Below are 14992 nucleotides of genomic sequence, written 5' to 3' on the forward strand. Positions count from 1 at the left end.
ATGCAACGAGGCTTTTGTCAGCAACACAACATAATGAATAAAATAACCGTAATGCACGTGAGGTGATTACTTCAAAGACATCCCTGAGCAAAACAAGCAAATTCATATCGGAAAGAATCAAGAGTCGATTTTGTCAAAAGCAAAACATTCCTTGGTGGCTGTATGAATAATTCAAACCGCTCTAAATATGAGGTAGATGAATTTTCTCGTCGCCCCCCCCTCTTTTTATCCATCGTTAACAAGCTCATTAGTTTGTGGTGGCTTTTCTCGCTATTAGCAAATGTTTGCCTTTTTTCCGCGCTGTTGTTTATGTTTACTTTTGAATTGAAAAAGCTCATTAATTAATTATGTTGCTGTTGGCATGCCTCGACCGGCGACGTGAGGATTATCTTTTGTCCAGTCGTCCATTTTTAGCGTTTATCCTCATACCTTGGATTGGCCAGATAGCTGAGGCCTGGATGACTTTGAGTGAGAGACAAGAGTGCGTGCGTGTGTGTGTGTTTTAAGAGACCAAGATAAAACATTTCTAAACCTTTAACTTGTACAATGAAAGTGAAATGACAGGAAATTAAAAAAAGAAACTGAGATAATGTGATTGCCTAAGTGTGCACACCCTCTTGTAACTGAGACTCTGGTTGTTGTTAGAATCAACCAATAAAAATAAACTGAAATGAAATATGAGACAGCTCACACCTCCCAGTGTCTCCGATTAACATGAAATAAAGCTCAGATGTTCTAGTCGGCTTTTCCAGACACTTCTGTCGTCAAAAACAGGAAAGTTCATAGGCAACTGTTGCTCACCTTTAGGGTTAGGGTTAGCATTATACTTGAATGGCTCCATTCTTTTAATTTCACTCAACATGGCGATGACTTCTAACTAACCCTGCACTCCATACAATATTTATTTCTCCAATGAATTGTTCACTAGGTACTCATTTAGGACATTTGGGATTTGTTCTACTTGAGGTACGTATATGCAAAACGTGTGTGTATGTGTACGCAGTGTAGTGAGGTTAAACTGTATTTTGAAGCAGGTTGCTTCTGACGGCCGTATTAATTATAGTCTCCGGAGGGTAAATCCACCTGCCCTTGTGTGCCCCCCAGCTATACGCGCCCAGTCAGCACAACACCGGCCAGCCCGACGAAGGTTCTACCGCACTGACTTTCATCCCCTCCACCCGTTCATTTTTCACTCGGCATGGTGACAGCATTGGCTTCGCGCAGCCTTCCTGAGGTTAAAACCTGCTGTCCATTTTCTTTTCCAACTGTAAAGAAGAACGCAACCACATAAATCAACCTCGCTTGTGTCATGAAGATGAGTGAGGCATTAGAGTCAGAGTTGACCATATTGAAAGATGTGCATGTGAATGTTGTGAATGCCCCAATCACATTTGTGCCATGTTTCAACTGGGGGGAAAAAACGCAAAAATATGATGGCAAAAATGTTACACAGAAAAAATAAATGACATATATAATCTATTTTAAGATCTAATAGATTTTAAAATAATAATAAATAATATATTTTTTAAATGTTGCTTTAATAGGATATTGAAAATACCAATATGTGCGACTGTTCACACTAAACAAACAAAACGAACATTGGACAATGAACCACATGTTGCTTCATCAGATATGTAGCAGCCTGTTCTCGTATTTTTTTCATTTAACTTTAACATGCAATCACTCCACAATGTGACCTTGTCAATTTTCTTTTGTTGATTTAAAACAAATATATATCTCATTTCACCAATCCCATGCAATCCGTAACTCTCGATCTACCAGAAAAATTTTGTCCACAAATATGCTCGAGTCTGCAACAATCAGCGCAGCTCTGCTGGGCTGATGGGCTTTGAGTGATGACGCAACAGCCAGCAATGTTGCATAGAATTATGCCATAAGCCACGTTTTCACAACGCAGAGAAGCTCCAAAGACTGCAGTCAATCAGTGCATGTGGCGCATGTAGCATACAAACAAAACAGGTTGCTTATCAGACATTAATCTGTGCATCCAACAACACAACAGCTCTGCTTAATGTTTAGATTTGATATGATAGTGCTTCTGTGTCATTGTTTGAAAACAGCTAATGTTGGCCAACCCTCAGTCATTGGTGGAAAATCTCATTTGTGGGGGCACTACTTATTATATAAATTGTGATGTCACAATTGTGTCAAATTCACCTTTTCAGTATTAGGCAACTAAGAAAAGTTTTACCTGCTTGTGTAATTTCACACTTGATGGGTGGGCAGGTACCTCGGGAACCCAACTATTTGTATTAAAAAGTCAATTTTATATAATAAACCCCCTTTAAATCTCATTTGAATGCATTACCTCGCGCTTCCAATACAAATAGCCGCATAGGACCTGTCACATATTTTCATTTAGCAGCCGCGACTCAGACACAAAGCATTTATTTTCCAAGTTTAGCAACCTCACAAAACCCCCTCGTACCTTCTTACTTTCGCCACTCACGTAAATCCTTCAGAGCGGTCTGAAGAAATAATCTATCTTGACGTCTCCGTTTTTGTTACATCTTGAGCTTTCTCTTTTTTTTTTTTTTTTTTTATTTCCTCGCCATAAAATTCTCAAAGCGTTATATAACGTGTGAAAATTGAGTGTTTAAATGCGTCACACTGCTTCCCGGAGTGTCGGAGGATGACTGCGGACAGCTGGGCGGCTCATTTGAAGGGTCATCAAGATTTAATGTTTTACATCGCTGGCTTCACTGGGGCTCCCTTTATCTACTGCAACGCTGTTGACTTTATTATGCATCACACATACACACACACACACAGTAGAAATGTAAAAAAAAAAAGAGTGAGGTGGTCTTATCTGGTATCCCCCCCCCCACACACACACACTGAGCTCACTGAGGCACACACACACGCACAAAGTCCAACATTGTGTAGTTGTTTTGAAACCCCCTTGGTATCAACCTTCATTTTCTTTTCCCGTCCCTGAAATCCCCCTGTCGTCCTTCCCAGCATATCTCAGAGCAGCACAAGAGCAAAAAACATACCTGATTATTGTCCAAGTCGCAATGCAAAGCACTAAAAGTCCCACAAAGTACCCACAAATGCCAAAAAAATACAAACGTAAATTATCTCAGTAATCTTAACACATTTCCCAAAATCCAATTTAGAATAAAACCATAATTGTGTAGAATAGTGATTTTTAGAGTAAAAAGTCAATTGTGTAGGTTTTAAATTCTAAACAATTAAATTCTAATTGAGCAAAAGAAAACAAAATGTATTTATTTACATTTTCACGATATTTGTATTTTTTCTTTAGTAAGTGAATTTAAAAAGTCTCAAACATGTCTTTAATCAATGTAGATCATGGTATTTTTGGTGAAAAAAAATACTGTTGTGTTTTGTCAGTGTGCATGTGGATATGTTTGCTTGTTTGTCTCTATGTAATGCCCTGTGACTGACTGGCGACCAATTCAGGGTGTAGTTTCCCTTTCGATGTCAGCTGCGATAGGCTCATTACAATTTGGCTCATGACGAATAGTTGCAGGGTGAAAATGAGTCTCAGTACGTCTCCGGTACGTCTCTGCATTAACTATAAAACTAGCCATTTATCTTATTGTTGTCATACTTACATTGATGTCGTCGAGGTTCAAGGCGTTGAGATACTGATTGTGCCTCTTCCACAGGATGGGCGGGCGGCGCTGGCCCGTGATGGCACAGATCAGCACGACACTTTGCCCCACTGTCACGGTCTTCGCCGTCACCCTCTGGCTCTCCGGCAGATCCAACAGGTACACATCTGTTGGCACAGAGACATGAATTCCAGCTTGTGTTTTGGGGGTTTCAGTCAAAACAGCCACGAAATCAGAATAGGAACGAACCTGCAGTGTAAATCCAAGCTGAGAGAATAAAACAATGTGATTATAAATGAACACAAGGTTATGTAGTTGCTGGTGTGCTACAGAGGCTGATCTAGAATAACAATATTGGTTTTGGGGTTTAATGAGGGAGACGAGTTTAATACTTTAAAAATCTGAATAAATGAAGAAGGGAATCGTTAGAAAGGTGTACTTGGACCAAGGCTAATCTTGATTTCAATCATGCTTAATGAATAGTGTTCTTGCGAAGACACGGGACAATTATCTCGAAGCAATTGAAGAATAATGACCATTTGCAAACACACTCCTTTTTTTGGGCTACAAATTGGACTTGAAGGTAACTGGAGCCACAAACCTAACCAACCACCTTAAACAAACTAAACCCTAACTACCTACTCGTAACTTAGAAAATCCAGAGTCTAAGTGTGTCTTTGGGGTTAGCTGCATTACGTTTACATTTTTAGTATTTCAGCTGTATAACTTATGTGTCAAAATGTGCACATTTACAAGAAAAATTAAAAGACAGCTGCCAAATAGTACAGTGAAAATATGAGGAATTGTGAGGGAGTTTATTTACAGTAAAAAAAATATATATATATAGTATGGAGTCATTCTCTATAGATACAAGAATGTACTGTTCCCAATAGTGGATGGAGGGTTGCATGGTGTCCAGCAATTGCATCAAGTTACTGAGTTGTGTTACGCAACCCCGTGTCTGAAAGAAAGCCTTCTGTAAGCTTTCACTCCAAAACAGACTCCATTAGTTGTGCTCCCGAAGGTGTAAAACCCAAACCCAAAGACCCCGCGTATTTCCGTCTTAACCTTCCATGTCTTGGCGACCTCGACCGACCTGCAAGAGCCCGACTGACCAATGGGAGCAGAGGGCGGAGAGAATGGCGAGGCTCACAGCTAAAACTGGTAATCTCTCACTTGGCCGACTAAAGCGCCGTTGAAATAGCAGCGAAATTAGGGGATTAACCACGCCCAGTGCTCCAAACCTCCATCACCTCGTTGTGAACTATCATTGTTGTGTTGTATGTACAGCCGTAATGATTTAAAGATTAATACCTTCGTGATGCAATACCAGTGATGGAGTTTTGCTCTCGTTTTATAATTTTATATTTTGCGTTTACAATTACATTTATATACAATATATATGCATACAAAACTTTAATAGAAAATAAATACTCAGTACTACAGTCATATTAGATGATTTGGTTAATTTTGATGTTCATTATATTTTACAAAATATTTTACGGTAAATGTAATAATTGGTAAAACAAAGTCGTATTATTTTGAGAAACACTATTTATAGAGAAACGAAAAAGTTATACGATTATGAGATGATATTGACAACAGTTGGACTATCATAGGAAAAAAAGTTCAAATTCAGCAACAAAAATGTGACATTTTTCTAAAGCTCCAAAAATAGTTGCGATAAAGATGTGTTTTTATTTTCATAGGTAAGAGTCAGAATTTTATGGGAATGTATTTAAAAGTGAAAAACCGGCATTATGAGATTAAAGGTTTTTTTTCCAGCAAAAATAGTCACAATTCTTTTTTCCGACAAAAAATTATGACCACACTCAATATTTATGAATTCAACTTCTGATTGCAAATTTTGTTTCTTACGGAACTTATCGGCAGTCACTCGTTGAATAAGTTGAATAAGTTAACACCCGACCGAATACCAAAGAAGTACATTGGTGTCAAGGAAATATGTTGAAGTGACACATTACGACAGAGACAATATTTGTATATCACATAAACCTGGATCGCTGATGGAAGTCACAGTGAGTGTTTGCTCCATGAACACGTTATTTTTTTCAAAGTCAAATCATCTCTAAGTATATTTGATTCATTTTCAAGGGAAATGTAAGATAAGCTTGAATGATACTCAAGTGTTTTGGGGATTATAGTTCCTGGTAGAGTAAAACTAATCATACAGGCAATCATAAACATCTTTTGGCAGGGTTAATTACGTGCAGCTTTTTACTATTCGCTGCTGTCCTCACTCCTTCATGGAGGATTACTGTAATTTTGTAAAAAAATCCCAATTTAAATTGCTTAGCCATTGTTTGGTCTTTACATCCTTTCTGCCAATTACCCAATCAGAACACAGGTCCAAAGTTGGTACTGAAAACCCTGAATTTGAAACTTGGGTAACTTTTTCCTCTTCACAATGTCTTGGGAAAGTAAAACTCATTCGACATTCTCCAGATGTGGAAGGTAAATACGCAAGGAAATTGGATCTGTCGTTCGATGAGCTATGGCCAATGTATTCTCCGCTTCTTCCCCTTGCAGACAGTGAAACCCGACAAAGTTAGACTCGTCCAGCTGCTGGCTGGTGGATCATCTGATCCGAAATCTCATTCCCATAATGTCGTCCTCTAACCGTTCAATCTTGTCGAGTAATACCGCCGGGATTCGCGACAAGCTACAAACTCCATTTGCAGCTGATCCCCAGAGGAAGAGTGCCTGGTAAACTTCTGGGAGGGGATTATTTTTTCTGACTGAGTTTTCCCTACGGAACATATAAGACAGGAAGCGTTAGTGTCTCCTGCTCTAGCCATATGTCTCGTGTGAAAATGTTTATCCTAAGATTTTATTTTTTTATTTCCCATGGCATTTGGGGTGAGCGTCATTATCCAGAGAGAATTTCCAACAGGAATATTGGTGTGTGTTTTGCCACAAAAGGACAACTTTTGTCAGAATGAAGCTCCTGAACTTGCTCGGAAATAGTTGCTGGGTACCAAGATGCCACAAGAATGCGCCAATGTACTTTTATTCCTTTGGGCTGGGAACAAAAGTAGCTTGTTGCATATCACTTCCAAAAAGACGAAATCTGTGACTGTTTGAAGCTCGACTGAATGTGAGCCTTTGGAATGTGAATCAAACAAGTGCAGTACTTTTCATTTGATATTTATTAAAAGAGTAATTGGCCCCCCTGTAAGATTTCCAGGCTGGAGTGACTCGACCTCCCCGGGGAAGGATCAACCTTGTACGACGAACCTGTAATAAGCAATTAAGGAGCGGGACGGAGAGATACGGCCGCATTTAAAATTGCCGCGAGGGTCACCGCATGAAGACAAATTACAGGTCGGTCGCTTAACCCAGCTCTTGCTCTTAGCCCGTCGCTCTCCTTCGTCGCCTCGTGGCTTTCGCAGCCAGGTCCATCAACAACCGAAGCTACCCACCAACGCTTGCACTTCGACGCCTCGGAGTGCAGATAAAAGCCTTTTTCCGCACACAGGCGGGGAATGGGAAAAAAGACGACAAGATCAGAAAAGGGAAGGTTTCTGTGATCTTAGACAGCTCAGTTGATTCGAGAGAGCTCCTCGGTTCCCAGAAGAAGAAAAAGGATGGGTTTCTGTTTTTGATGCCACATCTCTGACAAAGACAGAAACTAGTTGGAAACACAAGCACTCCCTTTTGTCTTCCCTTCTTGTATTTTGGGCTTTGATGAGGAGTCCCACGTCCAAATAAAGAAAGCAACACTTGCCCACATGCTGACGCCGTCTCGCTTCCACATTTTGTCCCCTGTTCCGAGCTGCTTTAATAGACAAAAGGACACTTCAAATGAAAGCAGACATTCTTCATTGGCTACAAAGGTTTGCCTTTGATACTTGCTTTTTGTTTTGCAACTCAATGTTGCTATTTGCTGATGAAAAGATGGTGGCTTGATGACACAGGTGACTAAGCCATTGATATTTTTTTGTTTTGTTTTATATTAGGAAGTGAGCCAACTTGTGAATGTTCAAAACTGTCTGCACATCCCATTTGACATGAGTAATGGCACTAATAACAGTCCTGATTCCAAATGACTAAAATTTATTTATGGTAGCTGAAACTTGACCCTGGGGGGTATTCGATCCCTCATCCTACGTGTAGCCGACAAATCGGATCCATGAGAAACCAAATAAATATAAATGAAATTGTTTCTTCTTATTTGTCTGACTCACCAGCCACTACCATCCCGACACGCATACGGTGTTGTCAGACTTTCACACAACTCTTAAATCAACAAAATATCAACTCGTTCAAAGGAAGCGTGCATTTAAATGCACAAGATCGCTTAGTGACTAATTTGTCCCTCCTCCCGCAAACACTACAAGCATACTAATGTCCACTTGCAATAATAAATAAAACTCTACCTTGTTGAATGGGAAACAGCTGCATGGCGCAGCTGATTTTTTTCCGAGTATTCCCTCAAGAATTATAATTGGACTCAATTTTACACTGCTACCTCAGCCACTACATTTAAAAGGTGCATTGTGTACAGAATCCACAATATGATGTGCTAAACGGCTTGACGGCTATTTATAGAGAGAGAAGCGGTTACATGAAACCCTCCTTTCGAATATTAACACTGACTTTAAACCCAACTTTGAATCCTCATTTGAATCCCAAACCTTGCATCCTAACTTTATCAGTGCCTTGAATTCTGACTTTGGAACCATAACTGAGATTTGAACCTATCTGGTGTATTCCATTTGAAATGTGGTGTTGGGTGGTGGGACATAATTTCTTATCCACAAATCAGTGAGCCATGACTCCGCATATTATTCAAGCAGCAACATTGATGTCATTTATTAAAATATGATGTGTGTGCCTGGTGGTTTTCTCCATGTAAATTTATTCTGGCGTTGCTTTGAATAATAAATGACGCTACTAAAGGTGTGCTGAGGCACCACTGTTAAGGGAGGGCCCCCAACAGGTGTCGTTATCATGTAAAAATATTGAAATTAACTTTGCAGAGTCCTCACAATGGTGTGTGTGTGTGTGCGTGTGTGTGTGCGTGTGTGTGTGCGTGCGTGCGTGCGTAAAATAAGTTGATGCAACTGGCAACATATTGACATATTCAAGGGAAGGCCAATAATTTTGTCTTGAGAGTTTCAGCCAAACAAGTGCTTCTTCAAGGCAACACAGTTGAGTTCCCATGGTTTGCAGTTTGGTCTTGAAGAGCTTTTCATACACACACATAGACACACACACACGCACACACTGGCTCACAACTTTGTATTGGCTGATAAAATGAAGGCGGCGGCCGGGGATTCTGCCGCCCCCTGCCACTAAATGTGTCACGCCAGCCAAATGTCAGATCCCGTCAAAAGATATCAAGGCAGGCTGCAAAATGTCAGATGGGAAAGGGAGTCATGAAAGCCATGATGATGGTGAAGAGGTGGAGGGGGAACAAAGGCGATGGAAAAATAGTGCACGCGTGTTTGCCTTCACCAAGCACCTGTGTGGCCCTAAACGTCTTGTTATTGTGTGACCTGCTTTCTTTTTGGCAAATGCTAAGCCGTCAAACTTGTTCAGCTTTCATCTGCCTGCCCCACTGGACAGATTCAATATACTTTGATGTAACGATGTGAGGAACTAACAGACTTGTAAAGTTGCAAGGCCCTTTACACATAGAAAGATATTGGACTGTTTTCGTCCAGATTTTTCCGTTTATTCCCAATCAAGCATGGCAAAAACCTGACTATGTATTAGATGGAACACTCAAAGGTTTCGGTCTATAATATATTAAGAAATGTGAATTGAATGTGAATCCATTAGGGTTTTGAGGTCAGCGGGCTCATGAGCCAGAGTTCAAAGCAAACATGTTGAATTGGCATTTAGATGTTATGCCGCATGGAAAGAGAATAAGATGCCAACAGAACTCAAGTCGGCACCAAGTGTAATTGCTTCTAAACCCAGGTTAATAGAAAACTATTCCTTAACTTTTCCCACCATACCTGTGGTCTTATAAAGCATTTCTATAATCTTTCTCTCTCGCGGTACATTTTTTGAATAATTTTAGCAAACTACTTTTATTTATTTTTTAATCCACCGGGGGCAGCAGCTTTAGGAGGGACCCCGAGACTTTCCTTTACCCAGCCACTTTGTCCAGTTCATCTCGGGGGATCCCAAGGCGTTCCCAGGCCAGCTGAGAGATATAGTCTCTCCAGCGCGTCCTGGGTTGTCCAAGGGATCTCCTGCCGGTGTGACATGCCGGCTACACCAGGAGGCATCCTGATGAGATGCCCGAGCCACCTCATCTGGCTCCTCTCAACGTGGATGAGCAGTGGCTCTACTCCGAGTCTTTCCCGGATGACCGAGCTTCTCACCCTAACCGAGGTTCTCCCCCTATTTTGTACCTAAGTACAAAATTCCTTTACAGTATTTGTAATATTTTTCCAAGCAGCCGCAATCAGATAAAGATGCTATTTACACATCAGGGTTTTATTCCCAGTGGTGATCGTTAAGGTATCCAAGGAAACGTGGCCAGCCTACCGAAGGTGGTGTAGAATTCTTCCCTGGTGAGGTGCTGGTCATCGTCCACATCGTTGTACTTGAACAGATCCAACAATGTACACTCGCCAATGTCCTTAGGCAGACCTTGGTGCTTCGTCACCTCGAGAACGGAAAGATGGTGTTAAGATGGCAGTGCTTTTCTTTTTTTTATTTCTACTCCATCAACAACCTCTGTCATTGCCCAATGAAAAAACACTTACTTATATGAGCATAATAACAGACATTGTGGCAAACCAATAATGTAGTTACAGTGACTTTAATTGCATTTTCACCCAGAGACTTAACATCTGTTCAGCACTGTTAATCTCTGATGTCTACAAACACTGTCTCACTAATTAATCTCATTTTCAAGACAAATTAAAAATGAAGAAAAAATGCATCAACTAAGCTTGAGAAAGGTGTCTTCAAAGTCATGTTGAAAAAATACACGCCAAACTTTTGCAACATATTTTGCCTTAACAAGCTTTCATTCCTTGCGTGCTGTCAAGAGAAGCACGGCAAGAATGTAAAAACATGTAAAAAATATGTTAATATTAAAATGAGATGTCAAGGCTGGCAGACGGTTACTAAGAAAGACACTGAACTCCAGCGGGAATACATGAAAATAGATCTGAAGAGACATTCTGATGGATAACAAAGCTAACCAAAGTGAACCTACCCTGAACTCCCTAAAGACTGAAGGCATTTAATAAAATATAATTGAATAACTGGATCAATTCCAATAAAATTGGGAAAAAAAGCATCTTTATTCTCATAAGATTAAAGTTTTGCTGTGTTAAGAAAGTCCCATTTTTGTTGCAACAGTATGACTTGTTTTTTAAAAAATTAAAATAGTAGGTCAATGCTTTACTCGTAAGATGTTGGCTTTTATTACTTAAAATTCCAGCCTCAAAAAACAAGTAGTCCTATTCTGATACTATTACACCTTTTTTAAGATTTTTACATTTTAATTACACCATTAGTCTTGTAAGATTACAAATTTTTTTCTCAGAATTCCTACTTTCTTAGAAATACTACTAACATTATTGTTATGTCTGGAAGTTCTAATGAAAGGTCACAACTTCCACAGTTTAGTAACTTCTCCACCTAATATAATTTCCTGTCATTGAATTTAAATTAATTAAAATAATTAATTTACAAAGGTTGAATCAAGGCAACTGGACTCTTCATATTGGTTAGATTCACTGTATGTTTCTTGTTTTCCAAAAGTACTCAATTATGACTTGGTCAAACAATGTCAAATTCAAATTTGGTGATTGGCTAAATTCTAGATGAGGAGTTCAGGTACAAAAAATCTGTGTTTATCATCAACTGAAAATGAATGGACTGCTCTCCATTTACCTGTGAAAGTTCGCTTGCTGAGATTTGCCCATTTCTGTCTGCGTCGAAACCTCTGAACATTGCGTCGACCAGCTGCTTCCTGGCGGCCATGTTGTCCTTGCGCCTCCCACTCGCCACCTTTGTCGTGGCATGTCTTTTGTCGTACACGTCCAAGAACTTGGCCTTGAGGCGCCGGAAGTCGCTCAGTCTGCAGCTGTCACCTAGAAGGAGAGAAAAAACTGGCGTTTAATTGAGGACTGAAAGGTGAAGCAGTCCACTCACTCAGTTTAATATGAGTAGGTTAAAAACAATGAAACACTCTTTATCGTTCAAACTCGGAGCAGAGTCACTGTCAGATCTCCGGCGACATCTGCTGCTGTCACCACCTCAATCCAACATTGGGGAGATTTTTCATGAATATGTACTTGGAGAGCTTTTTTTTCTGCCAACCTTTTATTTTTACTCCGAATTTCCGTGGCGTCATGAGATAAAAGTTGTAAGAGCAAGTAAACCGCATTTGAAATATTCAGTAGCTTGAATGAGATCCCTTTAGTAAGGACAGCAAAAATGTCATTTCAAATAAAAAATATTGTAATCTATAGAGGACAGAAAATTGTAACAAAGATAACCCAAGTAAATATAAAATGCTGTTTTATAGTCTGATTTGATTTATTAAGTGAAAAGAAACTATTGAAGGCCAGTCTTACTAGGAAACCCATGTTACCGATCCGATGATGCGGAATTAAAGCAAATCGTCAAGGAAGAGCTGGTCAAAAGAGCTCCACAGAGATGTGCAAGACTCATTGCCACTTATAGAAAAAGCTTGATTTCACTTTCACTTTTCACTTGCTGCTGAGAGTGAACCAACTAGTTATTAGGTTTAGGGGCAATCCCTTGGTCACACAGGGCCATGGAGGTTTGGATTTTTTGCTTCTCTCTCCTAATAATGAAAAAACCTTTGTTGAAAAACTGCAATTAGTTTGCTTGTGCTGTCTTTGATTAATGGTTAAATGTGTTTAATGATAAGAAATATTTAAGTGCGCAAAAACAAAAAATAACACATTTTCACACTACTGTATATAAAGTAGCAACTGGCTGCAACTGACAACAACCACCCAAGGCGTTATTGGAAAAACAATGGTTTGAGGCACCATAAATAATAAATTTTTAAAATTGAACTATGAATAATGTGGCACAAATGACAAGCAAGAAGAGGATCCCCCCGTCTGCTTTAGTTTTAATAAGATTAAGAAGAAACTGAGAGATCTAACCCACAAGTGCTCAAGAAGACGTTCAATGTTTCAAGTCACGTGTTGAGTTTTCTCCTGTGTAATGTTCTCTTCTAATGAGTATAGTACGGAACGCCGTCACGCTGTGTTTCTGACTGGACACAAGTCTTTGCGCTGTGAAAGGAGTAAAAAGTGTGTGGTGATGCCTCATCTATGACAGGACTGTTGTGACATCTCTTGACAAGCATCAGCATCAGACAAGCCGCCCGCTTCGCAAATGGCACAATGAATAAAAGATAAATGGCTGTCGGCGGACCCTCGGGAACGTGAAGGTCACGGCCGTCACGTTGCGGCGCACACGCGACCACACGCTCAGGCTCAGAGGTACAGTACTGGCCACTATCACAAGCATTTCTTACTCTTAATGCAAAGGGAGAAATAGACAAATGCGTGATATTGACACAATTGTTTGCACCCTAACAGTATTCTGCAAAGTTTAGAGCGGAAACTCAGCTGATGGACAGCTGCGTTGACAAACGGTTCAATTTACAAACAAAATTTCTGATGACCAATTTCCTGTAAATATCCGCCACATCCTACAATGCAATGCAAAAGCCACATTGCATTGTTGAATATGGCGGCCATTTTGGTGAACAGAAACCGCAGTAGAATAAAAAACGCAACAATGTGCAGTAATTTGCTACAAAACGAGTTTGGTTTTGTTTTTGTTTATTTTAAACGTGCTTTCACTTATTTCTATGTTGGTATAATAAAACATCTTTTTAACTGTGCGAAATGGGTTGCCATGGAAACCACCATCAAAAATGTCCAAAAATGTCAACTTTTCTAAAACCTAAAATTACATTTTTCTTTTCATGTTACAGTCCAACCACCTTTTAAAGTACTGTGGTGACCCCTGTAACACCTGTGAGTAGTTTCAAAGGGATGATCAATCCAAAAAGGTTGAAGGAGAACAGGTTGCTGCTTGCTTTAGAAAGACTCTGTTTTGTGTGGAGAGTAGACACAACTTGTCTTTGTCTCCTCATCTCATTGTTTATCGCATATCCACAAAATAAGTAAACGTTAATTGTTTTATTCTTTTCTTAAGTCTTTTTTTTTTAATTAACTTTATTCTTGTAAGACTAAAATAAATTTTCTCATCAAAAAAGTTTCTTTTGTGGCATTGTTTTATTCTTATTTTCTCAAGGAAAACCAACTTTATTTTTGCAAAATCTTTTTGAGTCCCCCAAAAAATATATTAAAAAGTATGATAGATATATGCAGCGGATATTTATGTGTGTATGGGTACATATAATACAGTTTAAATGTAATATATATATATTGTAATTTAATTGAGTAAAATCTTTGAAAAGTATTTCCTTCTTTGTAATCTGCAACGTGACAATGACAAGGCAGTCCATGTCTTTTTTGTGATGCCTCACACAGGCCTTCTACAATCAAAATCACACCTTGTTCTTCTATCTCACTCACAAATAAAAAAATCTGTGGCTCAATAGCCGAGAACGAAATGCGAGTCGCGAACAGCACATCCTCCCGTGGCCTTGGCCGCGGTCGTAGCCGCTCCCACCATCCATCAGCATGGTGACAAGCGAGCTGGCCTCAAGCGCAGGTCACTGATGGCAATCTTGAAGGGCGAGTGCGGGCCGCGACACCTGAGCTTGGCAGTAAACTAACGTATGACGCCATACAGTCACAGTTCACTTCAAGAGCACCGGTGTCTTATCTCTTTAAGGCTAGTGCCGGACCGATAAGGATATTTTTATAGCGATGCTGATAACGATATTTGGCAGAATAAAATTCTTGTACCTGAATAAATGTCGATTGATTAGGAGCTTAAGATCAGGGGATGCTTTGAGAATAATTGTCAATTTTTGTCTATGTGAAGCCCTTTGAGACTGCTTGTGATTTAGGGCTATACAAATAAACTTGACTTGACTTGACTTGATTAATATAATGAATGAAAAACGTTCTTCAATGTCCCTTAACATTTACCCAAATAAAGAAGTGAATTCCAAGCAGAATATGTTACTGTTTTACAATCCTTTTTGTTAGTTTAACTACGACTGAGGGAAAAATCAGTCGATCGATTTTTGTCATGAATTTCATTTTGTGGATGGGAAATGTTTGAATGTCATTACCTTCATCTTGTGCTGTAATCAATTAATTTGGTTTTAAAAAATATATACACGTTTTGAAAGCACTAACAATAAAATGTTCAAGTCCCAATTGCAAGCCGCTAAAAAGTTGGGAGTTTCTAAAGATTAAATGTACTGA

General features: G+C 39.5%; 1 protein-coding gene across 2 annotated transcripts in view; it reads right to left on the minus strand.

The window, feature by feature from the left end:
- The window catches only part of LOC133160678 (follistatin-related protein 5-like), a 67397-nt gene that overhangs the window by 20944 nt on the left and 31461 nt on the right, over nucleotides 1–14992 (minus strand). For both annotated transcript variants that reach the window (XM_061288587.1, XM_061288579.1), the window contains exons 5-7: nucleotides 11490–11689; nucleotides 10128–10248; nucleotides 3603–3769 (exon numbers count right to left, since the gene is read on the minus strand). In XM_061288587.1, the coding sequence (XP_061144571.1) occupies nucleotides 3603–3769; nucleotides 10128–10248; nucleotides 11490–11689 (488 nt within the window). The remainder of the gene's footprint in view (nucleotides 1–3602; nucleotides 3770–10127; nucleotides 10249–11489; nucleotides 11690–14992) is intronic.

The sequence above is a fragment of the Syngnathus typhle genome, linkage group LG1 (assembly GCF_033458585.1).
Source record: "Syngnathus typhle isolate RoL2023-S1 ecotype Sweden linkage group LG1, RoL_Styp_1.0, whole genome shotgun sequence".
Classification (NCBI taxonomy): domain Eukaryota; kingdom Metazoa; phylum Chordata; class Actinopteri; order Syngnathiformes; family Syngnathidae; genus Syngnathus; species Syngnathus typhle.